This window comes from Microtus oregoni, unplaced genomic scaffold (assembly GCF_018167655.1).
Source record: "Microtus oregoni isolate MIOR12 unplaced genomic scaffold, Mior012 000013F_ref0000133, whole genome shotgun sequence".
NCBI classification, from domain to species: domain Eukaryota; kingdom Metazoa; phylum Chordata; class Mammalia; order Rodentia; family Cricetidae; genus Microtus; species Microtus oregoni.
The window spans coordinates 27,111,133-27,136,311 of NW_024543072.1; the positions used below are offsets into that span (position 1 = coordinate 27,111,133).

General features: G+C 42.3%; 1 protein-coding gene across 4 annotated transcripts in view; it reads left to right on the top strand.

Annotated features, from left to right (window-relative positions):
- The window catches only part of Fhit (fragile histidine triad diadenosine triphosphatase), a 1,425,825-nt gene that overhangs the window by 674,759 nt on the left and 725,887 nt on the right, over positions 1 to 25,179 (top strand). For all 4 annotated transcript variants that reach the window (XM_041662668.1, XM_041662665.1, XM_041662664.1 and 1 more), the window contains one exon: positions 2,131 to 2,248. In XM_041662668.1, coding sequence (XP_041518602.1) covers positions 2,146 to 2,248 — 103 coding nt within the window. In that variant the 5' untranslated portion in view covers positions 2,131 to 2,145. The remainder of the gene's footprint in view (positions 1 to 2,130; positions 2,249 to 25,179) is intronic.

Genomic DNA, 25,179 nt, shown 5'->3' on the forward strand with positions numbered 1-25,179 from the left:
ACAGATGAGATTTAAAACAAATAATTCATATATAATTAAAATTAAATGTTTTGGAGAGCACTCCATATTTTGACAGATGGAAGACATGTACACAAATCTATAAAAAAGATAAACACTATATTAACTGTGCTACAGCAAATCTCCGAGTTGCAAGGAGATTCAGAAGATAAAAAGGGAAAAAAGACCAAAGGAGTACCAACCAGTCAAGGACTCGGGATAACCACAGCTCATCAGTTAGAGCCTATGCTTAAGTCAGGTTTGCCCAATTACCTGTAAATGGAAACAAATGTCAGGGCCGTTGTTCCTTCCAGCATTGCTAGGCTGTTGCTTAACAGTGTCATTAGGTGTTGGCTTGTGTCTCAGCTGTTTGCTAAGCTGTTGCTCGAACAGACTGAAGGTTCAGCTTTAAGAAAGGACCTTTCCTGGCATGGGCTGTGCTCAGTTGAGGGAGTTCACTGTCTTTGGTTTTCTCATGTCCACTCCCAAAGGATTAGTACACTAGGGGATTACAGGTACTGGAGTCAATTCCCAAGCCCTGGATTCAACAGTAAGGAAAACCCTAACTTTAGAATGTGTCACCAACCGTAGAAAATTCAAGGAAATGTGGCTGCAGCTAGAGGAAGTACAAATTCATGTTTTTGATAGCTGCCCGGAGAGCATGCCTGAGAAACCATTTGGGTAGACACTGTTTGAAAGCCTTACTAACTTAATGTTTATGAGCTGATTTAAATAGCTTACAAACCAGTATCTCTATCCTTGACGTGAGTCTTCCCACCTGGGCCCTGAGCGTTCGCCGTGTGCCAGGTTCCATCCGCTGCAGTAGAGGACCATTCCATAGCTCTCATTTTAAACAGTTGCCTCTCCAAATCATCATGCAGTTATTGATCTACTTGAAAACAGCCTTCCTGTTTTTAACTTCATCCTTTGTTTTCCCGATTCTTTGTTCATCTTTCAGTGCCTTTTCTCTTATAGGTTGGTCTCTGGCCATCAGTTCTGTAGTGAGCTGCTCCTGACTTAGAAAAATGTAAGGACCTTGGTCACTCAGTGGTCACCGGTGTGTAGACATCACCTAGTTAAGATTATTCCTGGAGCATGGGTGGCTTTGGTCCATGCTGGCTGCCAAATGCTCAATTTCATTTCTTTCTCCCTCATTTTCATTCTCTTTCACAATGCCGTGGCAAAAGACGTGTTATAAACATCTTCGAGTAGGAAGGATTTATTTTGGTTCAAGGCTTCAGAGTTCTTGTTTACAGAAAGTAACAGTGGTGGAAGCAGGTTCTTCATCTCATGACAGGTAGCAGAGAAAGAGAGACAGTCGCCAGAAAGCAGGTGACTTCAAAGCCCACCCCCTCTACACATCATATACCTCTGTCGACCAATCCCCTTCCTTTAAATTTTCAAGACCCTCCCAAAACATCAGCACCAAGTTGCTCAACACAGAAGCTTCTGGGGGACATTTTGCGTCAAATTGTATCACTGTCATGGAGCCTCTCCCAGAAGGAGGACATGGAAAAATTAACATGATTTACCTGTTCTGTCTCTGGGTCAGCCAGGAACTAGTCTCATCTGAAACTCGGTTTTGTTCATTCCCTCCTTCCCTCTCTCATGATGGCAATGAATTATAATAATTTTCGGCGGATGTGTGTTTTGTAATCGTAGGCGAGGTCAGACAGTGTTTGTACTTGTGCTAAATTGCTATTGTACAAACAAAGATAAAAGCCTTTGAAAGAAGCTTTTAACAATTACATTTGGACTTAGCCCTTTCCAGTGAATATTTCCATGTTGGCAGAGATGATGAAATCAATGGGAAAAGTAAGTATTCCAACATGTAGGACCCTGTGGATTTGAGGGTCCCGAAGGGCCGGAGAATTTAGGCATGAAAGGCTGCTTTGTCCTCCACGGTCCAGCTTCTGCTTCACAGCCTTCACGGGAAACAAGGCAGCAGTGGAGGGAGATGGGAATAGTCCTAGGAGACTTACCTGGAGCTCTCCTAAGGGAGATTAACGAGTTTAAACGGCATCCTCTTTGCATCTAAGAAATCTTTATTAATGGAAGTTGCCCTCTTTAAAGGGATGAACCAAGTCGTTTTCTCTTTTGAACACTCATTTCCTAAATTATGTTCTCTTTCAGATTCACTGTGAGACCATGTCATTTAGATTTGGTCAGCATCTCATCAAGCCCTCTGTGGTTTTTCTCAAAACTGAACTGTCCTTTGCCTTGGTAAATAGGAAGCCCGTTGTACCTGGCCGTATCCTTTTCTTGTAAAAGAATCATGTGAACCCAACCAACCAAATTCATATAGAATCAGTCTTTAGCATCTGTCCACGAAAGGTAAGCAAAGCAAGGAATCTCCGTCCCTCCCCATATGGAGTAACCAGGTAAGATGTTATTCATATGTATTTTGAATCCAGTTGGTGGCACCCGTAATATGCTTGAGCAATGTTGCAGAACTTCTGAGGAGGGTTGCTTAGCAACTGTAGCTTTGGAGGGGAATTTTTGGTTGACCTTTTCACTACTATAGCTGTGTAAATAAATAGGTGTTTCTAAAATTGGTTCAATGAATATCATGGGCACTTTGAATTTCTTTTATTCGTTGTGAATTTTGATGGAGGGTTAGAAACAGGATGGTGATTCTGTACGGTGGGGTTAAGGGATTACAGTAGAATTAAAGTTTCTTTTCTTAATGGAGATTGTTTAATTTATTCACTTATTTTACTTTATTTAATTTTTGTGATTGTAACATTATTACATCAGTTCCCCTTCCCTTTCTTTCCTTCCTTCTCTTTCTCTGTCAAATTAATGGCCTTGTTTTTCATTAATTGTTGTTAGGTACATATATATGTATGTTGCGGGAGGTCCTCCAACTCCTCCAGCCTATAGCTGCTGAGATACCAGCCCATTGGGGCGTGGTCTCTCTCCCTTTAAAAAAGCGGCCACTTCCCTCTCCTCTCTCTCTTCACTTCCTGCTCTGCTGGCGACTAGACTCCCTTCCTGGTTGCATAGAGGGCTGTTGCCTGGGACTGTGATCTGTAAGTTTTTTCCCCTTTAAATAAATACCACCCTATTAATCATAATTCCAAACTGGTGTGGCATTTTTTGTGACTTACGCCTTCATATGTATATGTATGTATGTATATATATATATATATATATATATATTCTCTAGATAAACCTGCTCAGTCTATATATTGTTTCTTGTATGTGTATTTCCAGGGCTGAAGATCTGATATTGGATAACCAATTGTTGCGTCTTCCCTAGGCAAGGCTATGTCTCCCACTCTGCAGTCCTTAATTGCCTATAGTTCTTTGTATAGGGCTGAGGCCTCAGGGTCTTTCCCCCGTCCACCTTCTTACGTCTATTGGTGTTTGGACCAATACACAGTCAGCTCAGGTTTGGACAGTCACACTGGTGAAACTTTATGGTGTAGCTTCCGACTTTACCAGGAGACACAATCTAACATGCTATGAATGTGATCTGTGCTGGAATGAAAATGCCATCTTGTCTTCGGAAAAACACTGGTTTCCAGACCATTCTCAGTTGCGAGTGCTGGATGAATTTTTTATTTTGTTGGGAGAATTTTCCCGCCACTGAATTCTGCAGCGACAATTAGAATGGGTGGGACGCTCAGAGAAGGTGATTTATTTTGTGTTGAACATATCACTCCTGGAGTTTCCACAATGCTCTTCTCTTCCTCCTTAATTTTATTATGCAATGGGTAACAAGGAGGAGGCTTCCTATTTTAAGATAATGGGTCTTTTCCACACTGAACCATGATTTGCTTTGAAGTTAATTCCTTAGGATAGTCCTCAATGTAAAAATGTTTCAAGATATTTTTGGAGTAAATTTTTCAGTGAAAGTGTTTGAAGTTCTTAAGAACTTCATGAATAACTTGCTTCCTTAGTCATGTGAACTCTTCTTGGTTGAAAGGAAAAAGGAAAATCAACCCCCAGAATAAAATTGTGATTCTCTACTAAGCTCTCAGTCTAAGCCCGAATTTTACCTCATTAAATTTTGCAAAATTATAAAAAAACAATGAACAGGGAATCAATGTATAAATAATGCTGGATAACTACTCTTCCCTCTGAGTAAAGATATCCTCATTGGTTTCTGTGACTTTCCATTCCTTCTGCACACATTGACTCCTTCAACCCTTGCTTACCAAGCCCATACTCTACTCCTGCCACCATGCCACATATCCCAAGCTGCCTCAGAATGGATGCGCTGTGCATCCTTGGTTGTCTCTGCATAGGCCTTCCCTTCTGCACAGAGGACTTGTTCTTTACCCGTTTTTCAAGCATCCTGAGTCCTGTAGTAACCGAAATTAAAGCGGAAACTGCAAACATGGAGAGCAAACACCGCGTGTAATGAATGCACCGAGGGAATAAGGGCCTGCTGACTTCTGTCTTTATGGCCACACCCAGGGCCAAATCACGCCACCACGCTGTTCCAGAGTTTCTAGTCGTGTGTTCAGGCTGGCTGCCCTGATTTTCCCCATCCTGTTTTCCGTGGTGTATTGTTTGTCTCGGGGGTGAAGGGGACGTCTAAATAGAGTAAATGAGCTTATAAACGCCCTCAGTTGACAGTACTGTATTTTCAGGATGGTTTTATAGCAACTTCAGGTAAAATGGAATTTTTTACTTTGAATACTTGTTTTACCATTTTTAAAATGACGTCTAGGCACCCTGTGGGGAGTGTGCCATTGATGAGTGACTTGTAAGCACTTTTATTTTAAATTGATGGCCCCACTGATATTTGGTTGTTCTGACTAGCCCCTTTTCCCTTAGGATTTTGCTTCTTGCCTTTAAAAAGAAAATGCCTGCACGTCTGTTGCATTTCTGTGTGGGCACACATGTGGAGGTTAGGGAGAACTCGGGTGCCAGGGCTCAGCTTTCCTCCTGTGTAAGCCTGGCACTCTTACAGTTTGTTACTGGGTGCACAGACTAGCTTCTTGGGAGTCTCCTGTCTGTGCCACCCATCTGACTACGGGAGTTCTGGAATTGAATTGCATGCATGTGCTACCATGTCAGGATTTTGCATGGGTCATGGGCACATACTTGTGGCCTCAGGCTTGGCTGACAAGTCCTTCACCCACTGAGTCCTCTCCCTATCTCCCTGGCACTGGAGTTTTGTCACTTTTGTAGTAGAGAAGGAACTGTCCGATCAGGGGCCAAAGGTATGCTTTTGAAGCAAGACGATGCTTCATTCACAAAAGCTCCACTCCGACTCCTTCTCTCACACAGAAATCACACACTCCCATTCCTTGCCAAGTCCTCAGAGCTAACTGAATCGGCTCTGGCCTCTGTGGTGCGACACTCCAAAAAAGAATGTCAGAGCGTCTTTAATCCATTAATTTCTGGGTACAGGAAAGTGCTTTCCGAGCTTGCGTGGTGAGAGGACAGAATCGTTTTTGAAGAACTGCATCTTCAGGATTTTGTTGAACGTTTTATTCATATGTTTCAATGCAACTCAGCTCTGGTTTATGGCTTAAATAAATTGGCACATTACAGTTAGTGCTTCTCCTTGCCCCTCCCCTTGGGTTCTGCTTTGTCCACCTCTCCTCTTGAGTTGAGCATGAAAAATGAATTTGAACATGAGTGGAATCCATTTGGTGACTCGGGCTTTTATTGTAAATAAAATCACTCATTTGTTATGTCCCGTTGTTTCCAGCAGACAGGGTATTGATCTGTGGATTGCTATTCAGAACAGTGCAAGGCGCCCTCGCGGAAGAGGGACAGAGCAGTGTTTGTGGAGGCTTTGGATGTGGCGTGTGATGGAGACAAACCTTGCTCACTGGTCATACTGCATTATACAAATCATTTGTCAACCGTTTATTGAATCAGCTATTACAAGGAACCGATTCTCCGGGCCAGGCGCGTCGCACACAGAATGCTCTCAGGACCAAACAATATTAGGATGATGCATGGCCGACGGCCTTCCAAAGTGTATTCGTGAAGAATTAGAGGAGGGAACGTAAAGGACATTTCTGCTGACACGTTACCAACAAAAAGTTTGCTGCGGTGGGAACTGTGCGGTAAGACGCAGCCCCAGCAGCCAGGAGAGAAAACCCTGACAAACACTTTTCCATTCCAAACTTTTACCATTTCTGGTGAGGAATGCTCCCTTCTCTGACTTCAGACCATTACCACAGTTGCTCCCGAAATAAATGAAAAAAAAATAATAAAAATAACTTCTTTTCTTAACTGTGCTTCTTGCAGAATAGATACTATAGATTTTAAAAAAAAAATGCCCTTTTAGTCCTTCCGTACAGATCAGAAATATTTGTCACTTCCTGAGTGGGTTTTAATCTTGCGAATTCCTTTAATTGTTCAGGAAAGCACAGTTATTAGTGATCTGCTGATCTTTCATTTCTCAGCACTGTTTCTTTTTAAACCTTCCTGTACAAATAAGACAGCATAAGCACTATTTTAATAGCCTTATTGCTAAAGATAGAATTTTGATCTTTAAAGTGCCACGAGCACATGTCTCCGCACGGCTCTGTGTATCAGCAGGCTTAAATATTCCTACAGAGATCTTTAGAAGTGTTCTGCTTCCTTGCCCCTAGCTGTGGTGGGACATTTGGTTTACTTGTGGTCGTATTTTCAAGTTGGCAGATTACAATGTTCAAAGGTGTGCACAGGGTGGCGATTAATCAACCGGGAGAGAATTCTACATGAATATGCCCCTCTTCTTGGGCTGTTAGGAGTTTATCCACCTGCTAATAGCAGCCCACCATGGCACTGCTGTGGGAACATGGCTCCATCTTGAATGCTTATCCCCACCCCACCCCCTTCACTCCGTCTAGAATGCCCCACAGGGGATCCAGTGCATTTCTTTTAGAGGACAGACCTCGTGTGACAGTCATTTTTCTTACGGGTTATCCCGTATTATAGGAAATAACTATATAGAAAACAAGTCGGCTTTATCCCAAATGTCAGCTCAGGAGGTGATGGAGAGTTGATAATGTCAGGGGTGACTCTGAGGTAGCATTTAGGGTTAGCGGGCAGCATTTATCAAGGGTGCCAGAGGCTTAAAAAAAAAAAAAGGAAGCCCTTCCTGCCAGGCCCTCTTCTTTCCAAGGTTCCTTTTGGTTCATAGACCTGAGACTTGTTCTTTAAGTGTCTACCTGACGATAGATGGGTAGGTATCTGACCCTGAAGGAATGCATCAGATAGGTGTTTTGTACCTGTTTAAGGAAGGTCGGAAGTAGAATGGGGAAGTACGTACAGACTCCTCCCATAGGCCCCATGATCTCTGGGCCCCTTAGAAGTGCCTTTTTCTCTTTGTGTATGCAATGTCACTCTCCTGTCCCTTACCCCCTGCTTCCCTGGGGGTTGCATGTACAGGTGCCATCAGTGGGTCTCACTGCGTCCCCATTACTTGGTAATTTAGTTTTATTCTTTTTTCCTTGACTGTGGCTCCTTCATGTCAGGGTTCACCTTGTAGCTTAAGCCCCACCGCAAGTGAGCGTGAGGACGGCCTGACCTGGTTATACGTCGGAAGAGAAAGGCTGAACGGACTTTTCAATAACCAGGCCTTTTCTCATTTCTCAGCCCTGCACCAAAGCTGGGCATTCTCTTTGTCTTTTCACAAGCAGAAAGCAAGCCCTTTGCAAAGAGTCGATCTGTGTACAATTTTGAGAGAAAGTGCGGGAGGGGGGCATCAGGAATGTTCGCTCTCCTGCTCAAGCCAAGGGTGCATTGACAATTACATGTTCCAAAACTGCACTTTGAGTATTCTTTATGTTGACTGCCCTTAGGGGTATCCTGGGATGTGAAAAGCTGATCCTGTTTCTGCTGATTTCCCTTTTTAACTGGTTCAGGTAGCTTTGGACTGTCATGGTTCACAGCCGCTGAACTCTGCTCATTATATTCTAGGCATATCTTTGACCTGCTTCCCATGCAAGTCATCAGATTATAAAGAACAGGAAAAGGCTGGTCATGGTGTTGCCAGCTCCGCGCTTGTAAAAGAGCATAATTAGAAGTAATGAATGGAATAATACATCACTATTCATAAGAAATGTCACATAATTAACTCAAATAATGTAAAAATATATTCAAATTTTCATTTGGCGTGAAAATAGATTTACTAGAACACCAGTAGGCAGTTACTGTTTATCTTACATGTTCACACACATATCAAAACTGTTAGATTCTACTGAGTGAATATACGTGGTTTTCCTACACCGTAGTCAGATGGCTTTCTTCTCATTGAGCCTTGGTATATTTCTTATTTGTTATTTATTATATATACATAATTTGTATATATGTTCAACTGATATAATTAGCATAACTAATTTATATTTATTGCAAATTAATGATCTAATTTATTTACTTAGCTTACATTTCCTTCCTCAAGCTAATTGACTGAAAAAATAACGATAAATTTGCACAAATAGCTCTTGGGCACAAATCCTCCACCAGCCTCTGCCTAAGGACTCTGTGCAGTACTAGGTAACTGAACAAGTTTTCTAATCTAAGCCATTTTCCTGGGCTTTCTGCTATAGGCTTTGAGCATATCTCTAGAGCCTTGATTTGAGTCCGTGACCCCCACTTTGTGTTCAGGATGCGTGTGGCCTCAGGGGAATTATCTCCATACGCAACAGGTGTGGTGACCATGGCATTCAGCACCGTCAGCTGTAGTTCCCGAAAATTCTCTGCAGCACTGGTAGCCACCTAGCTATTTCTGCCGTGCTAAGAGATCTAAAAAGTCCACAGGAGGCAGCTAGCAGCACATAGAGGCAATCTAGAAATAGTCTGCTGTTGTGGTAGGGTAAGTGGACAAGCAATGACCTTTTGTTTCAGGGGGTGTATGAGGATTGTTAGAGGAGGCTGCCAGAGAATCCCGGGGTCCAGCATGATGCCTGTTCTTCAGCATCATTGAGTGTTGCATCATTGTGGACTTACTGATGGGTGAAGGCAACAGAACGTTTTCTCTGTTCCTGATAGCCATCTTCCACATGGTTCAGGGAGACAAGGCTGTATGTAAGAGCTCAGGGAGACACTGTGCGGCCTTCATGCCTTGCCTTGGTGCGGTAGGCATTGGTTGTGTCTTTTAATCACAGATTATTACTGTCTTAGCTGCAATGATATTGTAAGTGGATGAACCAAGATAACATTTTGTGGCCAACAGTACTTTTTGAGGTCAATGCTCTTTCTTATCCCTCATGATTAGTGAGCGGTTTAAACAGAAAAGTCAAGGCTTGGCCCTGTAGTGACTCACATCCCATGAAATTAGGATTTAATCCAAGACTCTTTATTCTCATTCATTGTATGCTCCACCCCATGCTGACCTTGGTGTCCTAAGAAGTTCAACTCCTCAGAGTCTTAAGCTTTCCCCAAGAGCTTGACTTCCTAGTGTTGCCTTTCTTTTAAAATATGTGCTCTGAGCCGGGCGGTGGTGGTGCACGCCTTTAATCCCAGCACTTGGGAGGCAGAGGCAGGCGGATCTCTGTGAGTTCGAGACCAGCCTGGTCTACAAGAACTAGTTCCAGGACAGGCTCCAAAACCACAGAGAAACCCTGTCTCGAAAAACCAAAAAAAAAAAAAAAAATATGTGCTCTGCCATTTCTACTTGTCAGTCATCTTTCTGTTGATGTCTTTAATATTTTATCTCAATCGCCATGATAGTTAGTTGTAGAATATAACCAACTTGACGATGTCCAGAAAATTGTCCATTGTAAGGTGCACAGAACCAGACACAGTTGCCTGGCTGCCACGTAATTTCCCCTGAGGTGAAATAAGTCTGGGAGGGATAGGTTCACGAGGTTTTCTAATTTCTCTCTTTTCTTAGGAGGTTTCTAAATGGCTGGAGTTATCAAGACATCATTTCATCTTCAGGATTTATTTTCATTTCAAGAGTTTTGGGGGAACCAAGATTTATCTGTTGAGCGCTAATACTTTAAAAGTCAACCATGATATTCTCCTTTCCACCAGAGATGATTGCTTTAATAGTTGTTAAATAAGATGTGTCAGGATAAAAATAAATCAGCAGGGATTATATTAAAATCTTCACAGAGAGCGTTGCACATACAGAATCTAGAAAACCAGTTGGTATTTTCTGTTCTAGTTGGGAGGGAGCAAACGTCTCCCAGAGCTTTTGCGTGGAGTCATATTATCAGTCATGTTATTAACGGAAGTCAAGAGTGTGACAGACGTTGAGGAAGACTTCTTAGGCAGTGAAAGAGGCAGCAAGAACCTGAACAAGAGGGTGACAGCAGTTGGGGACGTATATTCCCTATCACCAAATACATGAGGACTAATGGGCAAAACCAGACACAGCTTGATGAACAATGCTCCATGCTTCTAAACTGAGCAAGGGAAGACCTGGTGAGGGCAGAGATCGATGGCTGCTATGGGGATTGCCAGCATTTGCTCCTCCTCTGTCTTCCGGAGCAACTACACCCATTGCACACTGAAGCCATGCATGGAAGGAAGCTGGCATCTCGTTCCCTGGGCTGATGGTGCTGGAGTTCCAGAACTGAAGGCTTCCCTAGCGTTTTGCAAGGGCAGGCAAGTTGCTTTGGGCAGCTTTTCCTACTTGTTTTACGAATTTGGGTTTGTATATAAACATGCAATAATGCTAACGTCTCTTTTGCCTGGCTGTGAAGACCAGGTAAGACGGGGTATGTTTGTTGGTGAGCTCGATCATGATGAAATACGAAATGCTAAAGAGCAGAGTTTCTGAGGACTGGGGGCGGGCACCATGGAAACCCCTTCTCCATCTCAGAATAGTCCGTTGTAGCTCCTGGAGGAAGTAGACAAATCCTGTCTTAAGATGTCTGCGTGTTGGTTCCTTTCCAGTACATTTGGGTCAAAGTAGCATGGCTTGCTTTCTTCTCTAATTGTAATGGATATTTTTAAAGCTAGACTTCTCAGTCCAGTCTCGGGGGCCACAGGATACCAACAACCCCCTGAGAATGAGTAGTTCACTCTTCTGAGTGCTTGCCTGTACTTGCAGGGGGTCGTGAGCCAGGGAGCACTGGCTTTCTGAACGGTATCTTTCTCTTCCATTAGGTTTCATGAGAAACCACCCTTATTATTCTTTTCATCCTCTTGTTCTACACCTCAGCCTTTTGTTCCAATGGCCAGTGAGCAGTACTAATTAGCTGTGAGATGGTAAGGAGAGAAGAAATGATGTTATTCAAATCACTGGGGTGGTCGTTCATATGAGAACGGCCTCCAGAGGCTCATGTGTTTGCTTGTGAACCTAGCCTTTCACAACTGAGCCGTCGCTCCAACCCAGGCTCACACATTTGAATGCTTGGTGCCCAGCTGGTGAAATTGTTTGAAAAGGATTAGAAGACTCGGTATTGTTTGATGAGGTGTATCACGGGCTTTGAGGTTTCAAAAGACTCCTGTAGTGACCAATGCTTTCTCTCTCTTTCTCTTTCTCCCTTCCTCCATTTCTTCCCCTCTCCCTTTTGTCTTGTGATTGTGGGTAAAGATGTGAGATCCTTCTCTCCACCATTATGGACTCTAAACTCCTGAAACCCTAAGATGATTAAACACTTTCTTTTGTCAAATGCTTTGATCATGATGTTTTAGCACAGCGATAGAAAAGTGACTGAGTACTGGCTATTCTTTTGTCCTGTGTGGTGTCTGTTTGTATGAGGTGTGTGGGTGTGGGCCTGCACATGTGGAGGTCACAGGGCAACTTTAGATAGCCAGGTCTTGTCTTCTACTTTTGTATTTTGGGGCAGAGTCTCTTGTTGCTCAGCTGTATGCAACAGAGTAACTGGTCCATGAGCTTGAATTTTTCTCCTTTTCCACCATCAATGGGTCTAGGGAACCAAACTTAGGTTATCAGGCTAGAATGCCAAGTGCTTTTATCCCCACCAAGCTATCTACCTGACTCTACTTGACATTCTTAATCTAATATAGGAACTAAATAATGAATCACTTGATTAAATAAATGTTTCATTTAAATTGTGTCTTTATAAAAGCAATCTAATTTATTTAAGATGTATCACATTTTTAGAGTTGCGTCTTTTCTAATTATAAAACTACCTACTCATCACACAACAAAAATTATAATATCATTAACTGGAAATAACATTGGATGAAATTTCATTCTTTTTTTTCTTTTTTGCAGTTTTATCTTTTTAAGTGTCTCTCAGAAAAAGAGACATACGCTTATTTTAACTCACCTCATTGTTAATGTATTCTACTGGCTAATTAATTAGTTAATAGTCTGCATCTGGATGTTGTGCCTGTGTGTATGCCTGTGCATCACTTCTGTGCCTGGAGCTGTGCAGGCCAGAAGCAGTTCTCGGATCCCCTGGAAATGGACTGATAAACCATTGTAAGTCACCCTGTGGGTGCTGAGAAGTGAACCTAGATCTTCTGGAAGAGCAGTCAGTGATCTTAAGCCATGAGCCATCCTTCCAGCTCCACGATGCTGTTTCAACATGGACTTAAGGAGAGCTTTAAAGACACCGTAACATTGTACCTGATAGAGCTGTCACGGTTTTTACTTTGGGCTTTTTCAAGAGACACGGAATGAATGTCTTACTATTGTTGCATTTCTGCTAAGTTTTAAAGTAGGAATCAACTGCTTGCTCAAATGATACGAGTTGTTTACATTGGCAAGTGTGTCTATAACTTTACCCTGGCAATGCATGAGGGTCTGTATCTTACCATGCCCTCATACACTTAAGGATACATTTCTTAGCCAGGTGGTGGTGGCGCACGCCTTTAATCCCAGTGCTTGGGAGGCAGAGGCAGGTGGGTCTTTGTGAGTTCCAGACCAGCCTGGTCTACAAGAGCTAGTTCCAGAACAGGCTCCAAAGATACAGAGAAACCCTGGCTCGAAAAACAAAACAAAAGAAAGAAAGAAAGAAAGAAAGAAAGAAAAAAAAAAGAAAAGAAAGAAAAGAATTCGCTTCTTGGTTTTGTCCTGGCCTAATCTTGGCCAAGATGTTACATATCTCAGTATTTTCATATGCATCATTTTATTGTTAGTGGGAGGGACTTGTGGACATCTTTATGAATTAATTTTGATGTATTCCATTTTAAGGTCCTTGGCTACTTTTTCTGTCTTTTTTGCTGATGTTGTTTATAGGAGACAAACCTCTACATACCGTAATATTTGTTGCGAGGACTGTCCTCTTGTGTTCACGGGTTCCTTTGTTTGCTCATGCCATCATGGAGAGACAGGCATTTTATAATAAGCTCAGCCACCGCCTCCTATCTGAGTTTTCCAGTTCCTTTGAGCTTACAAAGTTTTTCTATCCTGAGATCAGTGAAACAGTGAAATATTTATGTATATTTTCTTGTGTTTTTTTAATGATAGTTCTTTTTTTCTTTACTTTTAACCAGCCTATGATCACCAACAGGTTCATAGTACTTCGTAGGCATGTTTTAAAAATTCACTTTCTCTTCACAGTAGCCCTTTGAAGGCAGGAGAGAATACTATTCCCCAGGTTACAAATGAAGAGACCATGGTGCAACAAAAAGACAGACAGAAGGGTTTGAGAAGTGTGGCCATATTTTTGCAATCTGAAAATAATACTCTTTACTAAACATCCAAGTTGTACTTTATAGTTATGACTTTGCAGTTACACATATTCTTTGTATAAAAATGATACTGAAATATATAGGAGGAATGAAGTGACCAGAGGTATTCCATACAGTATAGTGCTATGCTACTATATTAAATGTCTAGTATCTAGTAATTACCTCAAAATGCAGTTTTCAGTGCTGTAATTCCTTGGGAAAGATAAGCTCTACAGTGTAGTTCCTAAGTAGCCAGACCTTCCTTAGAGGCTAAAGACTGTTCTTTGGCCCTGATAAAGAGCTCAGAAGACACGGGTGTATCAGTAAATCATTTTTCTGTGGCCCCAGGGAGGAAGAGGAAGAGTAACTTAGAAACAGTCCATTTGCTATGGTTCTGGTGCTACCGGGAGACAGGGCACATGCATGCTTTATGGGGCTGAATAAAAGCCTGAGACCACGTGAAAGGAAGAGCAGGATTGAGGGGGAGAGGAACTCTCTCAGTCATAGCTGTGGTGCTATCGCATATGGATGGACGATGGCCAGTTTCCCAACCTAGGTTCCCTGTTGGCTTTGTCACAGTACCAACCGGAATGACCTTTATCAGGTTTTAGGAATGAAATCGATAAAAATAACTGCCCAAATAACACTGTATTTCACCTAAACTTCATGTGGTATTTACTCTTAATTCTTAACCATTTACTCATTGTTTTAATTATTAAAAAACTTTTTTTTTTTTTTTTGTTGCTCAGATTGACGACTTCCTGAAATGTTCTTTCAGCCAAACTCAACGAAAATTGCACGGCATTAAAGACTTTCTTGTCTGACGTGACTTTGAGCATGAAGGGGTTTTGAAAGTGAGATCTGCTACTCATCCCCTGTAGGGTGGAGACGCTGGCGATTTCCCCTTTTTTCCTTACATCAGCGGCAGTTGAGCACGTAGGCTCAGTCCGCTGTGACCGCCCTTACAGTCTGCATGCGCTGCCCCAATCCTACCCCACTGATCCCTACTGTTGCCTCAGCTGAGAGGATCTATAACTCGGCATGAAGAGCGTCCTCCTGCAAGACTCAATCTTTGCATCGTTGACTTCTTTAAAATGCTCATATCGCATACCTTGAAATACTGTCTTAGTACTTGACAGATGTTATTTGGCTTTCTTTCTTGATGGCGGGTGTCAAAGTTTGAACCTGAGAGCCCCGTGCAAGTCCGCCACTGAACTGTGCCCTCAGCTAGGCAAGTGGCATTTTAGTATTCATTGGCGACTTTATGAGGTAGATGCCCTTGGTAACTTCATTGTGCCACCGATGGGTTGTGGTCCTTTTAGGGTGTTCACTCTCGATCAAACGGTTCCAGACTGGTGGAACAGGTTTCTAACCCAAGTCGTGTGACTTTAAACCAATGTCCCTAGAGTCCCAGAGACCCTCTTAGGGGACCTATAAGGTCCTCACTTTTTCCATCTGTGGTATCTATATGAAACCATAAGGTCATAAGGTTATCAAAGAGTTGGATGCATTTAAAGGCCAAAGGAAGCGAGCAGTTGTCTCTCCCATGCATTGGTCTGAGAGATGGTACAAAGTACCATTCTTGTCTCTTTATTTTGTTTTGGAAAAATGTGCTTACCATAAAATACTATTCATGTGACTATGATGCAGTTTTATGAATAAATGAAGAAATCCTTTAGAATACTTTTCTTAGTTTTCATTTCTACCAAAAGTGCAGTCACTCGAGTCTGAGCTGTTGGCACACGGGCAGGCGGGTACAGAGAACAATATGTTTACGGATGACGTCACCCTGTGTGTGCTGACCCCTGGGGTGCCTCTCTAATCTTTTTTCTATGTGTTATTTTTGTCCTATTCTCCCACTATTTTGCTCTAATTTTCACTTAAAAAGAGAAGTGAACCATATTGTGTATAAGTTTTTGTGTTTGGTTCCCAGGAGCCGTCTTCTCCAGCCTGTCCCAACACAAGCCTTAGTCCCTAATGGGCAAAGGTGCTTGTGGACTCTAAGAAGCAGGATTTAGGGTATAAGAGTGTAAGCACCATGCCTGGTTCCTAGATGTGAATCCCAGTTTATCCCTTGGCCAGGAGTAAGCTCCAGGAGCTACGTACTGACTCTCCTTCAATTACCTTCTGCTTCTCGTGGGAGAGATCAGCCTCTGGGGCTTGTTATGAGCATCGTGTGAGCTATTTCATGCAAAATGTTTACCTTGTTCCTCTTGCAAGGTAGGCTTAATACCAGCTCCGTTCCTTGAGATCTGTGGCATTTATGAGACCTGTAGAGGACTCAGCTGGGATTTTTCTGCTGCTTAAGGTTTTCTCTTCTTCATAAACATTTTGTTAATTAAAGCCCAGCCTTTCCATTCTAGCTTGTTTCCTTTGCAGAGCCAGAGCTATGAAAGTGGCCACTGTCTGTTGTATATGCTTACTTCGCTTGGGAATGGTCTGCTCAGAATTTGTTTGTCTTCTGGTAAATCCACAAGCACCGACATCAATGCTGCCAGCCCTCCTCCTCCTCTAAATTCCCTCAACTGTGTGCACTCACATCCCGTAAATGTATAGATTTTCCTTCCTCCTTCTCTTTGCTGTGTCAAGGGTCACTGTAATGCTCTATGCCAGAGATAGGCGAGATTTGTTGTCTGTGTCTGGGGTTTTCCACCTCCTTGACAGCAGCTACCCACAATACCTTTCTCTCTCAAGCTTTGTTCTTCAACTCCTGCTAGGATCAGATTACCTTTGCTTGGGTCCTGTTTCCCCCACAGCCTCACTCTCTCCTCCCAGCAGCACTCTATTCCTTCTATTCCTGCATGTTCCTCTGAAGCACCCAGCATGCTCTTGTCTACCCTTCTCCCTGTCATTCTCTGTGGCAGCTCACAGCTCCCCCTGGGGACTTGGGAACCAGCTGTACTGGACCAGCATGCTCACTCACATGCTCTTCTGTCAGTTGAAGGCTGGTCTTCCCTCTGGGGACTGCTCAGCAGGAGACATCCACGTCAGTGCAGACAGCAAAGGAAGAGCCGTTTGTGTGCAAAGATTAAAAAGAGCCCTTTGTGAGCGCTTTTGAATGTTCATCTGAGTCCTTTCCTGCAAATCTCACTTCTTCCCTTCACGGGCTTCTACTTGTTTTATTAAAACAGGAGTTAAATGTTTTGTGATAAAGACTGGAGGATTTTGATTAGAAAAGGACTCTCACCCTGTCAGTTCTTAGCTATAAAACATTTGCCTTTGGAAAAATATGCATATGTGTCTGTGTATAAATATATGGCATATGGAAATTATTTTCAGAATTAAATACCATGAATTTTGTTTACATGGATTAATCCTTTTGCCAGTCATAGTTTGAGCTTCCTTACAAGCGTACAGTATGATAGATTTATTTTGACCGTTAGTGAGAAAATGTAGCAGGGTGAAAATATCTGGCGTGGTCTAAATGCAGTATGGGGATACAATGTTTCAAATAAAAGTAACTGAAACTCACAGTGAGGTTGAAAGACCCCATTCTGGCATAACTTGTTACTACTCAAAGACCTTTAACTCTTTGAGCATCCTTGTTGCTTCTTCCTAGACACATAGGTATTCGTTTGTGTCACAGCAACCAGTGGTAGCCAGTTGAACACTTCCATGTGCTTCTTTCCCAAACAGCTCATTGTGCATCCTCAGAGTAAAGGTGCCTCCTCCTATTTACAACCTCATCCTATTACTGTATCCAGGAAAGTCCCCACGGCTGGGAACGGAGCCTTGTGACGACATACTCAAACACTTTTCGCAGTCCCTAGGTTTTGTCTCTAGCACCAGGGGAAAAGAAAGTCTCCATCAGGTCAGTAACAGCATCAGAGTTCCATGCTCAAATTTCTTTAATTGGCTTCATGCCTCCAGGTCACAGGATTCAGTCAAGGTCCATAACTTGCATCTGGTTGTTAATTCTTTTAATATCTTTTAATTCACAATATTTCACTATCTATCTTGGTTCTCATAAAATTAAATCATGTGTAATTTCCAGGACTGCAGTTCCATGCCATACTCCGCTTGAGTGATTCATCTGGTTGTTTTTCTGGGATTCCATTTAGGACAGAGTATGGGTATCTTTGTCTATATACCTCTGTGCCATATCAGAGTACATCTTGGCAGGCTGTTGGACCCCATCCTGGCAATGCTAAGCTTGACTGCTTGGCTAATGATGACTGCTGGATTGCCCCACTGTAAAAGACAGGCCAAAAGTGTTTTAATTTAGCATGTATTTCATATTGTACTCCACTCATTATTTGTGATGATAATTAAAAAAAAAACAAAGCTGGAGACATTGTAAAGAAGAACTGAATTGATGAGTTGCAGATTCTTTGGGCAGATCAATCTTAAAAAGAGAGTTGGGTAGCTTTTCAGGAATGTACACATTGCCATGAGAGAGGCAGAAACACGTTTGTTCAGATGAGAGGGAGGTTGGGTTGACTGGTATGTGGAGAAATGAGAGTCTGGTTTTGGTTAGATCGTTTTTAGCCAGATTGAGTCTATTTCTCTTTGGTTGACTTTGAGCAACAATCAAGTGTTGCTACTAACTGGCTATAGACAGCACCGTTTGGCAAGGCCTCAGTCCACCTCAGGGTAGTTCTTGAAACCATGGTTCCAAGAGAGTTAATATTTCCCTTTTTACAAGTTCAGTTCTCAGGTTACTATCTCTTCTCCCAGTGACGCCCCCCCCCCAACAGTTTAGTTTAGCATTTATTCATGATACTTGCCTGAGTATAGTAGGGAGTTTACAAGATATTGGCTTTTCCATCCCATCATTCTTTGAACATTTATTTCTTTGTTCTTCTGATACTGGCTTTTCCATTTCATTGTTCTTTGAACACTTGTTTCATGGTTCCTGTAACATAGCACACACATATACAGACACACACACCTGTTTTAACTCTGCCTCTTGTCTCTCATCCAGTTGACTCAGATCGTATTCAATTCTGGGTATGATAATCTATTGCTGTTTTGCCATTTTGATTATGCCTGACTGTAGCAGGTGCCCTTTCATGCAAATGTTTATGAGCTTTTCACATGACAGCTCTCTTAGTGGAGTACTTTCCTATTTCCTAGCACACCGCGTCTCAAGTTCATTTTGTACTTTCTCAATTCTTCAGCTGCAAGTAGCTTTTTCAAAGAATTCCGGGTCACGGCTGCTCAGGTAAGACTGTAGCACATCTTGTAAAAAAGATTAGGATGCGTATACGACTGCATACAGTTTGCAAAAGATTAGGATGCATGTACGACTGCATACAGTTTGCAAAAGATTAGGATGCATGTACGACTGCATACAGCTTGCATCTTGAATTAATACTGACTCTCTCATTGGAACCTGGCATCATCCGGGCACCTCCTCACCTACACCTACTCAATGCTTTCTCATTGCTCATATTTACCCCACAATCCCATAACACATGGTAAACAACATTAGAATTGTAATGCCAGAATCTTAAACTTTTGGTCAAAGAAGAATGGTTTGGATTGAAGTTATCTTTAAAGTTAGATGTTTCGGTTGTCTGGAAAAACACAGAGTAACTTTGTACAGTGTGAAGACAGTGGTGATCGCATCTGCATAACTCAGCATTGATGACGTGCAATGGTCATTACAGCTAAGCATTCATCAAAGGCAGGCTTTCTAGGTCATCTATCACTTGCAAATAGCAAATACAGCAATGGCGTTACATTTCATGTATATTCTAAGGGTTAGATGAGTTCTATAAGCAAATGTTAGTGGGCTTTTTATAAATCGCAGATGAAATATGATAGTAGGAAACAGATGAGTGAATGCATTAAGATCTCAAATGTGGATTTAGACTAATACAGGAGGAAATCCAAATGTAAACTTTTGTTACCTGCTTGGCTCTTGGTAATTGTGTTGCCCTATCTGAGCATCAGCTTCTATGTCTGTCAGAGTAACGAGCAGAAAAGGCATGCAAATCAGGTCGTGGGATTCCTAGAGAAAGCTGAACAGGAGCAGGCCTCAGAAATAATGGTGATCACTGGAGGGTTTTAGTATCTTAGCTGCGGATTCTGCCATGGAAATGATGCCTCTTCAGCCATGCATGTGCCTGTGTCACAGGTAACCGCGGGAGTCCGGTTCCCAGGGCAGACCATCTGTTCTGTCAGTCCTGGCTCTCTTGCCTGGGCCAGGAGAGGTGTTTGTTTTGGCAGATTCTCAGATCCGTTACTGCTGGCAAAGGAGTGGGTACCAAAGACTTGAGGTGGGAGTGTGTTAGTTAGTGAACTCAACAGATCCTCTTTGCGGTGGGTCTAGGGAGATTGTCACTTGTGTACGTATGCGTGTGTGTGTGTGCATACATATGTGTGTGTGTGTGTGTGTGTGTGTGTGTGTTTGTAGCTCAGAGGACAACATTTTGAAGCCAGTACCCACTTTCCACCATATGAGTCCCAAAGATTGAATTCTGATCTTCAGGTCTGTTGACAAATGCCTTTGCTCCCTGAGCTGTTTTGTTGGCCCCTGGTGATTTGTTTGGTGCACAGGCTAAAACACACTAACTCTTTTTTTAAAAATCATAGCCTTCAAAGGCCTTGGTTACTCAGTTGTTTTCTCCAGTCTTATTTGTGCCTGCTCTTCTACTCTTTGTCCTTGGTGTTATAGTCTCTCCATACTTGCTTCAGAAGTCCTCTGCAATAACCCTGACCTTCCTACCTACCCACCCCCTGTACGAGGGTCATATCAAAGACATTCATCAGCCTTATGTATCCGCACATGAGCCTGTAAGAAATATCAACAATGTTATTGTTGTTTCTTTTACCAGGAAGCTAATATTTTTACATCTGAAGCCTGTCACCCATGCGGATGCCAGACAGAACTAACAGGCCTTTTCCTTTTACTCATGGCCTTGTTAATTAATCAGAAGAGAATAAGATTAATGATAAAACTGGTTGTGTTTGTAAAATTTCCCTGAAAATAACAAGTAATCGACCCTGATTAAAAAAGTAAAAAGAAAATGATAACTAATGTCCTAATTTCTTCTCAAACTAAAGTAGAGATAATTTAACCGAAGCATGCTGCATCTCTTAACTGCGAGACTGTCTTCACTTTACGGCTTAGTGGAAGTTAATTTAGAAAGAGCTCTCTGTCCATCAGACAGCAAAGAGCTATGGGAATGTTAATGGATCCTTATTAGGAGGAAGAAATATAAGTTTATCAACATCTTGGTGAGGGCTGTGAACCATGAACTTGAGACGTTTTCTGTGATTTTTTTTCATAGGAAAAATTTAAATTAAGAAAAAACAAAACCTATTTCCAGAGCTGGGAGGAAGCTCAGTGGGTAAAATACTTCTGCACTAGCATGAGGATCTGCGTTTAGATCGCAAGGACCCACAGCATGAGCCAGGTGTGGTGACACTCTCCTGAGGCAGCAGTAGGAAGTGTGACAGGACGGTCACAGAGGCTTGCCTGGCCAGTTGGTCTATCTGAGTCTGTGATGCCAGGCTCTGTCAGAAACCCCGTGTCAAAAACACAAGGCAAAGAACAGTGGAAGAAGACACTCGGTGTCAGCCTCCGGCCTCCACACACATATGCATGAGTACCTGCACATGCACACACACACACACATGTATGCAAACACACACACACACACACACACACACATTTTTAACAAAATCTCAGTCGTTTGATTTTACCAACAATGACTTGAGAGCCAGATGCTGGCTACCTAGAGAAGCAGAGAAGGCACTCAGCTGTCCCTCCTCCTCAGCTGACATTCCAGAAGCCTCCTTCTCCTACCCCATCTCAAACAAGACTCTCTTCAAGCTGAAGGTCCCTGCTTTCTACTTCCTATGTGTCTCTCTATCCATCCTTCTGACTCCCAGTTACTCTCTATGATTTAATCCTATCTTCACTTCCTATCTACTGGTTGCTTGCTCTGCCTCCTGACCTCTGGGTGACTTTATTTAATCCTGCTTACAATATTCAAGCACTCTTGTATTAAAGGTATGTGGTAGGACCAAGCCACACCACTGTTAGAATCAGGTTTTTCCAGTAAATAACACAATCTCAGGGTTCATAGTGTGATCAAATATCTTGCAACACACACATACATACACACATGCATATATATACACATATTCATACATATATACACAGATACACACACATGTGCACGTATGTACACCTCAAGCCCAAAACATGACTTCCCAATCCAGTCTGATAATAGTAAAGTAGTAAAGCCGGGAGAGACTTTGGACAGTAAGCTCCTCCATGTGGGAAGAGAAGGGAAGACCTGCCTTAATTTCAAGCATCTAGAAATGCCTTTTGCAATTCTAATATAAGATGTTTGAAAATAGCTTTTCAAGAACAAGGCATTGCTAACAACATGTTTATTAACTGACTTTTTGACCCATTCTATATAGTAATAACAGCTGCCACTCGCCAAGTGCTGCCTTGCTTAGTTAATTTTACTTTACACCTATACTAGAAAGAACTTAGAGTCAGGGAAAGGACCTGCCCAGATTTGCAGTGGGTAAGACCAGTTTAACTGCAAAATTTACCACGGTTGTCCATTAGTTCATCAGCCCCCATCTCAGGCCTGAAATTGATTGGGTAATTGGCCTGGTTTGGCTTTTTTTTTTCTGAAAGAAGAACAGAAATAAACTTATGAATTTCAGATTTCTTTATTCGCCCCTTGGATGTGGGGATGCGGAAGCCAAAACTCAATCTTGTGTGTCCTTTTCATACCAACTCCATTGAGGCAAAGCACTTGTCCCGCTTTGGCTAGGCTGGCTGCATAGCAACCCCCTTTTCCTCTCTCTCCTCTACAGCAAGGGAGTTTAGGCCTGTGCTGCCGTGCCCAGGCTTTACATGGGTACTGGGGATCTGAACTCAGTTCCTTGTACTCTCACGGCAAGCAGCTTTCCCACCGAGGTAACCCCTCAACTGCCCAGGTTTCTGTTTTATGTATTCTTCTGTCTTGTTTTGTCTTGGTTGAATTTCAACTTTTATCCAAACAAATAGGGAAGATATCTTTGGCAAATCTGTAGGGCTCATCTGGTCTGCAAACCTTCAGGAGTGGTGGCAGGGGATGAACCAGGCTATCCATGCCCAGTTTGCCTTTGTTCCTCCTGGAGGGGTCCATTTGCTACATGGCCCTTTATTGTCCATCTTAAACTCAAAGATCAAAATTTGTGTTTTCATCCCATTAAACACATTGCAGTTGGCCCCTTTTATCAGACTTAGGAAAATAATTGGAAGCTAAATAACAACTAAATTCCATTTCCATAATTAGGTTTTACTGCAGGACAAAGTGGCTGCCCAGCCATGTCGCCAACAGGAAACCACGACAGCCTTCCACAAGTTAGTTTTTTAAAATTAATTTTCTTAGTGTGTTTTAATTTGCAAGAATTCTTATTTGTTTGCTCTATTGCTTTCTCCATGGCCCTTGGGTTTGCGGCTCAGCTCAGTGCCGTCTGGAAAACCCTGATGCTCCCCAAGACATTTCAGATCAATCTATTATACCTTGGCATTCCTTCGTTAGCTGTGGTCTGCAATTGTGTGATAATTAGGAGATGACTGGGGTGTGAAACACAAGGAAGACCTTGAGATGGGTGACTGCGCACCTCTGCTCAGCCAGAAACTGGAAAGTAGAGTCGGCGCGGTCGGCTGCGAAGGGGCTTGCACGGAGAAGGCACGACATCGTTTATTTATTTATTTTGTTATTTATGCCACGAGTTGTTTATCTGTGTGGTAAAACTAGCCTTATTTTATGATGTAATCCATAAAGGCCCCATAAAATGGGAATTATTTCCCCCTTCTTCCAAATGAGTACTACATGCCTGGCTTATGAATAAAACGAACCAAAGTTTAGCACTGTTAATTTTTCCAGTTGCAAAAATGTAAAGAAAGCCAAAAAGACTCTTAATTCTTTTGCCAAGAGGGAAAAGTGTTAATCATTTAAAATGTTTGGTTTTATGGCCTGGTTCAGGGTGAAATCCCATGTATGATGTGCTGGCAATCCCATTTCCGACAGCCCAGGAACATTTCCTCTCCATCCCAGAGTGCTCTTAGGGTTTATTGTCAGTGGTTCGGTAACCGTCTGCTGCTTCCCCTTCCCAGTTACTTCACCTGGCTCTGACTGTTCCCTTTCTGGCTTTTGGCTGTTTCATGCCACACCACAGCGTTTGCACGCTCATTGGGAAAGCGTCTGACTGTTGGGTACACATACAGTGATGCCCTGCAGAACACATGGTCACCCCCACATGGAAATGGTCTAAGTGAATTGGCATCTATTTGATCGTGAGCAAATTACTGAAGAGTTTTTGCAAAGCTTGTCGCCCCATTTTTAGTTGAGAGGAAGTCGAGGCTCAAATAAGTCATTGATGCAGAGTCTCATCTAAGGGAAAGTTAGAACTAACTCCCTAATTCCCTTTACATGAAGCCATTCTAGTATGTATTTAATTTTGTTTATTATTTTCAGAGACATTTCATTTTTCTTGTATAATTGAACATTATATAACATCTGAATAGAAATAATTGACTTAAAAATAACATAATTAAAAAAATCATCTTAGTGGATGTCTAAGGTGTGACTATATTTTTAACAGACATATCATGTAAGTCATCATTTTGAATCATATAAATATTGATCTCTGCCATTAACATAAGGATATTTTCAGCCATTTGGACACTACTTAGTCACTGGATTGCATTTAGAGTCTAGTTGTTGGTCTACCACAATATGCTATACAGTAGAAATTCATCAAGAAATTGATAAAAACAATACCTGTTAATGGGACTTGACATTCCTGGAGAAAATGGGGTGGGGTATTGAAAAATAAGACATATGCTCTGCTTCCCAGAACTTTGTAGAATTTTCACAGGGTCCAGACTTAATGCATGAGAAAAGTAACCAGGTCAGGGTGTTTGATTAAGTGGCAAATAAGGAGAGGAGACAGTGATTTGAGTCCCCGTTGCCATGGGAAGGGACATGCACGCTGTACAGTGTGTGGTCCTCCAGACAGCTCCGGAGAGAAACAGGCTGAATTGGTGTTCAGTTCCTTGTTGATCACAAAATGGTCCAGACCTTTTCTTCTGAGACTAGGGAGAAGCTTGGACTTTGGGGCATCTTCTGGATCTGTAGTCAGTCATCAACCGGGGCTGTGTGCTTATCCCCGAGAAGGCTGTCAGTAATTCTCTCTGCTCTTCCTGGCTTCTAAGAACTGACATCGAAATCGCAAGAAGAGCAGGTCTATTGAGGGTATCAACTACTATCGTTTTTTTTTTTCCTACCTGTATTGCTGTTGGGTTCAAAGAAAGTCATTTTTCACATCACCGAGATCTAGAATAGCATGATAGCTTCTTTCTCTGAATTTTTTTTTTTTTTTTTTTTGATTTTCGAGACAGGGTTTCTCCATAGCTTTTTTGGTTCCTGTCCTGGAACTAGCTCTTGTAGACCAGGCTGGCCTCGAACTCACAGAGATCCACCTGCCTCTGCCTCCCGATTGCTGGGATTAAAAGCGTGTGTCACCACCGCCCGGCTCTCTGAAATCTTATGTCTACTCATAGAACTGTCAATCATACATGGTCATAACTTTTGTTTGCATGTTTGTTTGCATGCCCTTACCTAAGAAGCTCATCGTTCACAAAAACGCCACATTTCGAGAGTTTATTGTTTTTAATATTTCAGTCCTACATGCGTTGTCTGTACATATGCTTGTTCA